The sequence below is a fragment of the Orbicella franksi genome, chromosome 1 (genome assembly GCF_964199315.1).
Source record: "Orbicella franksi chromosome 1, jaOrbFran1.1, whole genome shotgun sequence".
NCBI classification, from domain to species: Eukaryota; Metazoa; Cnidaria; class Anthozoa; order Scleractinia; family Merulinidae; genus Orbicella; species Orbicella franksi.
Genome location: NC_138145.1, coordinates 5,528,564 through 5,538,548, shown reverse-complemented (window position 1 = coordinate 5,538,548; position 9,985 = coordinate 5,528,564). Strand labels below are relative to the sequence as shown.

General features: G+C 38.7%; 2 protein-coding genes across 3 annotated transcripts; one reads left to right on the top strand and one right to left on the bottom strand.

The window, feature by feature from the left end:
- Positions 1-3,493: 3,493 nt before the first annotated feature.
- Positions 3,494-4,898, top strand: LOC145469256 (melanocyte-stimulating hormone receptor-like). Its single transcript, XM_081452969.1, has one exon. The coding sequence runs from the start codon at positions 3,601-3,603 to the stop codon at positions 4,525-4,527; it is 927 nt and encodes a 308-aa protein (XP_081309095.1). The 5' UTR covers positions 3,494-3,600; the 3' UTR covers positions 4,528-4,898.
- An 87-nt stretch (positions 4,899-4,985) lies between these two features.
- On the bottom strand, positions 4,986-9,611 carry LOC145466919 (uncharacterized). 2 transcript variants are annotated; one of them, XM_081450561.1, is made up of 5 exons: positions 8,113-9,611; positions 7,790-7,939; positions 7,459-7,581; positions 6,944-7,179; positions 4,986-6,477 (listed from the first exon to the last, which is right to left on the bottom strand). In XM_081450561.1, the coding sequence occupies exons 1-5, from the start codon at positions 8,447-8,449 to the stop codon at positions 6,112-6,114; spliced, it is 1,212 nt and encodes a 403-aa protein (XP_081306687.1). In that variant the 5' UTR covers positions 8,450-9,611; the 3' UTR covers positions 4,986-6,111. The 2 variants fall into 2 exon arrangements, with proteins under 2 accessions (XP_081306687.1, XP_081306709.1); XM_081450583.1 differs by having other exon boundaries at positions 7,790-7,909.
- Positions 9,612-9,985: the final 374 nt, after the last annotated feature.

Genomic DNA, 9,985 nt, shown 5'->3' with positions numbered 1-9,985 from the left:
TCCTTGAACAAAGAAAATTTAATAAAAGACATGATTCGAACGAAATAAAGAGGGTCGACTTCCCAGAGCAGTCTTTTTCGTTGTTTTCATGGTAATCAAGTGTTGCTAACATGTCAATCTAAGAAATAATATTCAATTGGGCATAAAAGCGTAGTTTTTCACTTACGACCGCCTTCCCCTTCAGCACAGCTCGACCAATTACGTATCAGGGCGTGTATCAGAACAAATGAACGTTTGTAACATAAACAGTCAATAAGTTGGCAGTATATACTGGTCCGGTGATACAAGAATAAATAGGAACGCCTACTATTTTTGCCTTTTCGGCGAAAGGGTTTCACTTCGTCCCATTCCGAATTTATAAGCACGGATTCTTGTACCAGTTTGCTCGTAAGTGAAGGCTACCCTGAACTCCGTCAACAAAAAAAAAAAGATTCAGAGACCTTTTACCCGATTTTCATCTCGAGATCCTTATGTGAGCAGATGCACATAAAATTCAAACATTGAATAGATTACACCTGATTACACCTGATTACACCTCGATATGTTCTTGTCATGAGTGGCATGATGCGGACAAGTAAAGCTTGATGTTAAAAGGAAGGAACAGATTAAAAACTCTGTCATCGTGATGAAATATCCCAATAAATGGGTTGACGATGTTGTCAAAGTTTCTAACTGAGGCTTTTAAGAGTTTAATTTCCTGTTCCTGAAACGGTGGTCTTACATGCGTAGCTGCGACTCTTCGCTTCAAGAGAAACCACGCTTAGGGATTAGAAACCATCTTTTGGGTAAAATAACTTGTATTAGTCAGTCATTGTGATTTTACGGAACTGCAAAAGATTTGAGTCAAGAGAAAAGATGGAATGATGTCAAAAATTGTGGTTACAAAATTTCGCGAAGGAATATTAAAAAGCATGATTTGTGGCTTCTTAGTACATGCCACAATATTTACACCGCCGGTAATACGTATATGTATTTGATTCTAGATTTTAATTCACAGGAGGGTCAAGTTCAAGTAAAAGGTGAATTACGGTGAACCCGAGAGGAAATGATTGCGTTTGTTAGCTGAAAGGTTACTTAAAACTGACTTCTTTTGCTAAAACGAGGAATAATAAGTTGAGTGAAACAGGAGGCCGATCAGTTCATATTCGGAATGAAAATGTGGCGGAGGTAAATCCTGTGCAGATGGAAACAAAAAAGGTAAACCCATTTGTTATTTGAAAATTTTTACATAAGTGCATTTCTTGGTCATAGTTTTCTCCTCTGGGTTTGATGGACTCTCAATCTTCTGGAAATACTAGTGTCGATATCTTTAGGCTACAGAGTAACATTTTTATAAACCTTGGCATGTGAGTCGTCTTACTTTGACAAAGGCCTGCTTAAGGAAAGCGAAATGCTCGTAAAAGTTTGTTTGATCAGTGCCTTCATCAATGGATACTGTGAAACAGGATGACATGAACAATTCGTCAGCGATTTCTTTTTGTAAACTCACATCTTTGATCAGCGATGCTTAATGTACACTAAAACAGGATGGCAAGAACATCTTTGATGTCAATCACATGTTTTATCAGTGCATAATGGACACGCCAAACAGGTTGACAAGATCGTACATCTCTTGATACCCGTGCTATGCAAATAAGATGGTGATATATGTACTAAGACTATATCATTCTTTTTTTTTAACCAACGGAAAAGGCATCCGAGCAAGTATAATGACCCGATTCAAAGTAGGTTTTCACTGGTTTTTGAAAAGAGTCTTTAAAAAATCAATAAACGAACACTGTAGAACATAACTCGCGTTCGAAGTCGTAAGGCAAAAGCGAAACTCACGGGGTTGAATGTGTGATTCATTAATGCACAATTTTGCGCCAAACATTAGAATTGTTCTTTCTACAAAGGAAATTAAAAAAGAGACCTGATTCGAAATAAAAGGTTTCAACTTCTCAGAGCCGCCTCCTTCGTTCTTTTCGTGGTAATCAATTGTTGATAGCATGTCAATCAAAGAAATGTTTTTCATTTAGGCACAAAAGAGTTTTTTTCTTCTTTTTTCACGTAAGACAACCTTCTGTTGTTAGAACACTTCAGTGCAGTTCGACCAATCACGCATTGTTAGTAATATCAACATTCAGTAATTTGGCAGTGTATGCTGATCTAGTGGTAGGGGAATAAACAGGAACGCCTTCTATTTTTACTTTACGGCAAATGGCTTTAACCTCGCTCCATTCTTGATTTTTAAACAAGGAATCCTGTACCAGTTTGCTTATAAACGAAGGCAACCCTCAATTCCCGATCAAGAAAAACAAGATTCAGAACCTTTAGTCCCGATTTCATCTTGAGATCCTAATGTGAGCAGATGCACATACACTTCAAACATTGAATAGACCCACCCTAGTCTGATTACATCTAGATTGACATGATGCTGACAAGTAACGCTTGTTGTTAAAAGGAAGGAACAGAATACAAACTGCGTCATCAGGTTGAAATATCCCAATAGATGGGTTGACAATGTTGTAAAAGTTTCTAAGTCAGTGATGCTTCTAAGAGTTTAATTTCCTGTTCCTGAAACAGTGGTCTTATATGAGTAGCTGCGACTCTTCCCTTCAAGAGAAACTACGGCTAGGGAGTAGAAACCATCTTTTGGGTAAAATAACTTGTATTAGTCAGTCATTGTGATTTTACGGAACTGCAAAAGATTTGAGTCAAGAGAAAAGATGCAATTATGTCAAAAATTGTGGTCACAAAATTTCGCGAAGGAATATTAAAAAGCATGATTTGTGGCTTCTTAGTACATGCCACAATATTTACACCGCCTGTAATACGCAGATGTATTTGATTCTAAATTTTAATTCACAGGAGGGCCAAGTTCATGTAAAAGGTGAATTACGGTGAACCCGAGAAAGGGCGATTGCGTTTGTTAGCTGGAAGGTTACTTAAAACTAACATCTTTTGCTAAAACGAGGTAAACTGAGTGAAACAGGAGGCCGATCAGTTAATATTCGGAATGAAAATGTGGCGGAAGTAAATCCTGTGCAGATGGAAACAAAAAAGGTAAATCCATTTGTTATTTGAAAATTTTCTTGGTCATAGTTTTCTCCTCTGGGTTTGATGGACTCTCAATTCTCTGGAAATACTAGTGTCGATACCTTTAGGGTGCAGAGTAACGTTTTTTATAAACCTTGGCATGTGAGTCGTAATACCTTGACAAAACAGGATAACATGAACAATTCGTCAGCGAGTTTTTTTTGTAAACTCCGTGACATGTTTGATCAGCGATGCTTAATGTACACTGAAGCGGGATGACAAGAACAACTTTGAAGCGAATTGCTAGTACACTCACATGTTTTATCAGTGCATAATGGACACGTGGGACAGGTTTACAAGAACGTACATCTCTTGATACCCGTGCTATACAAATAAGATGGTGATATATGCACTAACTCTATATTATTTATTTTTAACCAACAGGAAAGACATCCGAGCAAGTATAATGACCAGACTCACTGTGGGTTTTCCTTGGTTTTTAAAAAGAGTCTTTAAAAAAAATCAGCAAAGGAACACTGTAGAACATAACTGAGGGAACGTTGTATTTCAAGCCGGCTGAAAATGACGGGAAACTTCTCTAACGACAGAAACCTCATCCCAATTCAAGATTTATTCTGCGTGCCTAGTCTAAACAGTCATGTAGATACATTTCTGTCAGCATTGAATATTCTTCTATCCATCACTGCATTTCTGGAGAATGTCCTGATCATTGTTGCTCTTAAAAAGGTGTCGTCTCTTCATCCGCCATCGAAACTATTGCTAGGTTGCCTGGCGACCACTGACCTCTGTGTGGGCCTCATCACGCAGCCTATCTACGCATACGGTCTGTTGTCTCCAGAACATTCCAAACGTTGTTCCCATTCTGCCATCCTTTCTAAGACGATAGGTGTAATTTTTTGCGTCGTGTCTTTGCTTACACTGACCACAATAAGTGTAGACAGACTTCTTGCCCTATTGTTAGGGCTAAGGTACCGACAAGTGGTAACTTTGCGACGAATATGGGCCCTCGTTGTTAGTTTTTGGCTTGCTAGCACTGCCTTCGCAATATTATCACATTATTTCTACGGTGTTGCTTTGGCCATTATGTGCATAGCAATGTCATTATGCACAATAACCTCAACCTTTTGTTACATGAAAATCTATCTTAATCTTCGTCATCGCCAAACTGCAGTTCAAGACTATGTTCAACGAAGACAACCGAACGGAGGGCGGCGTTCACTGAACACAGCACGTTACAGAAGAACAGTGACCAGCGCACTGTGGGTGCAGATAACATTTTTGACTTGTTATACTCCATTTGGTATAGTTGCAGCTATATTTGGAGCCACTGGATTACGCACGCCATCTCTTGTCCTCGCTTGGGATGTAACAGATACTCTCCTATTGTTTAACTCTACTTTGAATCCACTTCTGTATTATTGGAAGATGAGAGACGTGAGGCAAGCCGTCAAGGAAACGATCAAGCAGTTGAATTGCTTCTCTGGTTAACCGTCTTGTGGACCCGAAGGCGTATAGCCTGTAGATATCTAGCCAGTTATCAGCGTATGCTATTTATTCAAAATACAATATAAACCATGCACAGTGAGTAACGAAGGTAAGACATCGGAAAGAGAGACAACGCGAGGGAAAGATAACCTGTTCCTTGTCTGACTGATTTATTCATCCTTTTTGTTCGCAATTGTCTTCCCTCTCAGAAGACGTATGGATCGTATGTGACCTCTCCACTGCCACCTTGCTATGAAGCACCGTGTTGGGTTGACTCCATAATGATAACCATGTACAAGGCAGTTATTAGAAAAAACGAAGATTCCTGCAGAAGTAAGGTGATTTAACTGTTTTTTAAAACACCAGTTTTCGTGTTATTGCCGAGAAGCTAAATCTGTTCAGTGCTAAACTATTAAGTTTTGTCTTAAGTTGACATTGAGTGACATTGAGTAATTGTGACTTTTAGCTCGTACTGTTTCTTTTATTACGATCTTCCACAATCATATGTTTACAATAAGGACATTAAATTAAGAAATTATTCAACTATTTATTTAAGTAATTAAGCCGTAAAAAACTGACTTAAACTATAGTTGGTTCACAAAGTTCTTGTTCAATTACAAGAAATAAATATTGTTTTTACAATCACTTGTTTACAACAAATATGTATCAAACATTTAAAAAAGACGACACACCTTTTAAATTTGCAAGACATGTTTCGGATACTCTGTATCCATCTTCAGTTAACGGATGTTTACAAGTGAGTGACTTTATATAAAGCAGGTAAGTGTAAATTACAAAATGTAGAATAATGGTTACAAATCAGTGAAAAAGATACATAATACTTAAGGGCCAGTACAACAGAGTGAGAGAATAAAAAGGTGCGAGTACAAAACTGTGAAAAATGCTGAATACAAAAAGTAATTAAAGTAAGCGTGTTAAATTAACATGTTGGAGTTTTGTTTATTCAATGCGGGTCGTTCCCATTCAATATGAAGGGTTTCTTTAATCTTAAGTTGGAAATTAGTAAGAGCTGAGTCTAAGATGGAAAAACAATGAAAGGAGCATAGACTCTTACATGACTCAGAACCTTGAAGATGTTTATAGATATGGGAATTGCGATCCGAGAGTAAGTGCTCACGAACCCTGGTGCCAAAATGTCTAGTGGTTTCACCGACATAGCAGGTATGACATCCTGCACATGTAAGTTTGTAAAACACCTAAAAAGAGTCAGTCACCAACCTCTCCTCTTGCCAGCTCTCTTCCGAGGAACTGGACGCAGTGAAAAATGGTTTGACCCATTCAATCTCCCCTCCACATCTTCGCAAGTCTGACATTTACACCTGCTTTGAACTCATTCATATCAGCTGGATTGCTTTTTGCGAGAAAATAGGTAGAATGACTTCGACAATATAGAATATTCGGTTACGAAAAGGGTCGCCATGCTTTGTTCGCAATTAATCTTTCAATTGGCTAGTTTTGCTCGATTGGCACGGTTCTAGAGGTCGTCCTGAAAGGAATATTCATCAAATATATATAGACGGTCATTCAACACGCAGCGAAAGATTGGACTGCTAATCGTTACTTATCTTATCGCAACCCTACACTGATCAGTCTATTGGTTAAGGCGTGATGACCATTGACATTGAACGCGACTCCGGAATACGATAGGGATGATGTTGCTGTCCGGAAGAAGGGAGTCGTCTCATCATCGCACCAACTGTTACATTGTTTAAAGCAACTGTTTAAAAATCCGGATACGATAAAACCAGAATAAAATGGAATATCACAGATTACCAGTTGATATTCATAATTTTTGTCAGCTACTCCACCCCCTATCCGCAGTCCTGTCAATGATATTCCGTAATTTTCACTGGCAACAAGAGAGGAATTGAGCTTGCACGTGAAAAACGCTTTATCTTCTGTTTGTTCGTCTACAAACATGATCTCGCGAAACTGCAATTAAAGGGAAAACGTTGGATTAAAAAAAGCAATAAGAGACTCTAAAACTAACTCTTTTTTCAGTGAATGGCGAGCAACAACAAAATCATCATACACTGTCATCAGTTCAAAGACACTATGACTTTTGCTAGTGACATGAGAGGAGAAACGTTATGAAGAGAAGAGTTATGTCGCGTAACGCAAGTAACGCATTAAATCCAAACTTTACAAAAACGCCCGCTTCCAACTAAAAGACAACGGGAAACAAAGCGAGAGCCGGCTTAGAAGAGGATGGAAATCATCTTGGCCAGTAACATTACAGGGCGTGAAGGGAAACATATTTACATATTACTTTCTTAACAAAAAGGAGCAAACGAAAGTATGCGGAGAATTTCAACGCACTTCAAAAGCAACAGGTCTTCATTTATACTATGCTACGCGACTGAAACCAAAGCTCTGTGTGATACGTAATTCAGCTCACTTGAATATAGTGACAGTCTGTTCTGTAACCGTTCGTACCATAAGGTAGATTTTTGCCAAATGTCACGTTCGTCCTCAGATTCACTTTGTCGTCGGTAGAGTAACACATTGTCCACCCGCCGCCAAATGACGTCAAATCACAATAGACCAATGTGTTGTTGCCGTTCTCCGGTTGAACCTGGTACATTCCATCAGGGGCATGTGGGAATACCGATTTAATCTCCTGGCAGCTCTTTCCTAAATCGAAAAGAAAAGAAAATGGCTGAAATGTTTGTGCCGTACACTAGCTAGAAACTCAAGTGTGACGCAAAGCTAAAACAAAGAATGAACCAACCCTAAAGGCTGGTTGTAAAGTAAGCTTGCTCTTAAAATGCTTCCGTCGTATGTAAATCAACATTAAATAAGTTTGATCACTCGTCTAAACCTCTATGTTCCATACTTTGTCCATTGATTTAACAAAAAACTGAGAATTTTATTTGAATTGCTTGCAACAAATCGATAAACATGCATGCTTACCGTTCATAGCTGAATCGCAGTAGGTGCCAGTCCACCCGCTGTTACAAAGACACGTGTAGTGCAAGTCACCATTAACACACGAAGCGCCGTTCTGGCAGCGATGCCGGACGCAAAAATCTGCAACTAAGAATGGGTAATTCCCTCTATGAAACGCGCCTGCAGGGAATCATGGTAGTTGTATTCATCAAAACAAATATCCAGTCCAAGATGATGAATACAACTACTATGTTTCCCTGCAGGCACATCTCATAGAAGGAACGGCCATTATATATAAAGTATAATTGAAGCAATTTTTCCTTCAACAAGGGAGTGAAAAGAAAAAGTTCCAAACCTTCTGTGTTCATGTCACAGTAAGCCAAGATAACCTCTCCAGAACCAGTGGCATCCAACCATGAGTTACCGCTGACCACTTGTCCTCCTTCATTTGCTTTAATTTCCTTACATGACTGAGCTGGAAGAGTGGGAATGGGACCAAGTTGTTCTGATGAGAGTAAAGAGACTTTTACTCAACAATATAATCGTTCACAGAGGAGAGGGAGCCGAGTGGTTCTGGTTAGAATGCAAAGAGTCTTCTTCAACATAAAATTTAGACTTATATATATATATATATATAACATCACAAATAATTCCTATTTCTAATCACAATAACTTTACTTCTGTGTGCTCCACGCTTCGTGTAGAATCGATCTGGATCTGACAAAAATTGGTCTGGTTTGGCCTCCTTGGTTCTGTTGATCATCTCGCAGATATTTGTCTTTATAACATAATTGTAGCTCTGGCATCTGTCTTCATAATGGCAATCTACTAAACATCCAAATGAATTTGACGTCATAAGAGTCTTAAATGTGTAACCTTTCAGAGCTTTGCCATAGATTGCTTGTTGTGCGGGGCATAGGTCAGCAGTTTTACCATGACACTTGTTGGGTAACGCCAGAACAGTTAAAACTACAAAGAACAGTTTTGGACGCATTGCAGCCTGGGAACGGGCCATCTGTAAAGGAAATACATGCTTAGTTCTTGATTAACTTTCTAACTTAACACATCGTACGAATACGCAATTGGCACCTGAACAAAATTCACTTCGAGGAAACTTCGCACCAAAATCGTTCTGCTATCTGAAGTGTCTGAAGAAATAAACTTGCTTATTATATTGATAACAAAAATCAACACTTTCCAAATTCTAATTCGATCCGGAAACAGCGGGCGGAGGTGGAGGCGCCTCTCGTAACTATCACATAACAATAACTGAGTTAAATAAAGCTCAGACGAGTTTTCTACAGTTTGTCTTGAAAATAGTAAGGATAGTACGATATATTTTTCGCGCGGAAGGGAAAACATTTTCTCCCGAGCCATTGCATGCCAACATGATTCTCTCGCCAAACAAAAAGGCGAATACCTATTCCTTTGCTGTTTTCTCGGAGTCACAAATTTGCAATCAAGAGCTTATAAGCATAACGAAAAATGATATTTTTCATAATTATGAAGATTTCAATCAAGTGCTTAGTGAGGCTTTTTTTTTTTTTATAAAGGCGTGTTTCGTGCTCAGCGAATGAGAAAAAGAGTGACAGAAATTGTGGTTATCTTAGGTCAAAGAAGTTAACTTGTGCCCCATGTTGCAAAATTGCTTGTTTTAGTAGTCCTGTAGCGGGTAAACAAATCCAAATAACTCTTTTCTTGCTAACTACTAAATTAGGTGAGATGTATTTCTTTCGTACCTGGTGCACTATTTCTCCTTCCCCGGTTTGAACAAAATATACTGAAATATTACTTTGGTCGATTCTTCAAAATAGAAGCAGAAATAACTCATAACAGTTATACAATACCAGACGCCTTCTCCATTAAACTATGACACTTGATGTTTTTTCAGGGCCAAACCGTTTCATTGTGTTTCTGTAATATCCGTGATGACAACCTTATTAATCATTAACAAAAGGGAAGACTTCTTTGTGCCTTATTTGAATCAATAACCGGAAGAAAAACTGAGATGATGGAGCTTCTTTGCACAAATAACGGAAGTTACATCAGTACTGGTATCAACCTCTTGCTGGTTCTTTTGACCATGCACAACCTGTTCCAGATTTTCTGTCAGTGAGGACGACCGAACAAGTGGAAAACGAGGAGGTTCTATCTTTTACTCTCTTAGAACAGACGGACCAAGCTGACCAAGCTATATCCTGTCAAGGGGTTCTCATGGATTCAATTAGAACTGCGGTGCGGAAAAGTTGGCAAAAAATAACTCATAACACGTGATTCTTTCATTCGATCGCAGACAACTTTTACACATACTGCGCACGACTGGATGTGATGTCAATTTGAAAATTTCGAGTTCCCGGGTTCCGGGTTCTTTACCTCAAGTCAAATCAAAGTACCGGAGACAGGCCTTCTCTTGCAGGCACTACAAATGTTCCTGTAGTATGCAATTTACGCCGTAAGCACGAGATTAGCAATCTTGTTGCCTGGCAGATTTTACAGTTACCTTGGACTTTAAGAGGACGTATTAGTTGTGAAAAAAAAAAACAACAAACAA

Coding starts and splice junctions, on each gene's coding strand:
- LOC145466919 (XM_081450561.1), bottom strand. CDS start 8,449: ATGGCCCGTTCCCAGGCTGCAATGCGTCCAAAACTGTTCTTTGTAGTT. Junction 7,940..8,112: donor GAAGCGTGGAGCACACAGAA/GTAAAGTTATTG, acceptor TACTCTCATCAG/AACAACTTGGTCCCATTCCC. Junction 6,478..6,943: donor CAGACTGTCACTATATTCAA/GTGAGCTGAATT, acceptor CTTTAATTGCAG/TTTCGCGAGATCATGTTTGT.
- LOC145469256 (XM_081452969.1), top strand. CDS start 3,601: ATGACGGGAAACTTCTCTAACGACAGAAACCTCATCCCAATTCAAGAT.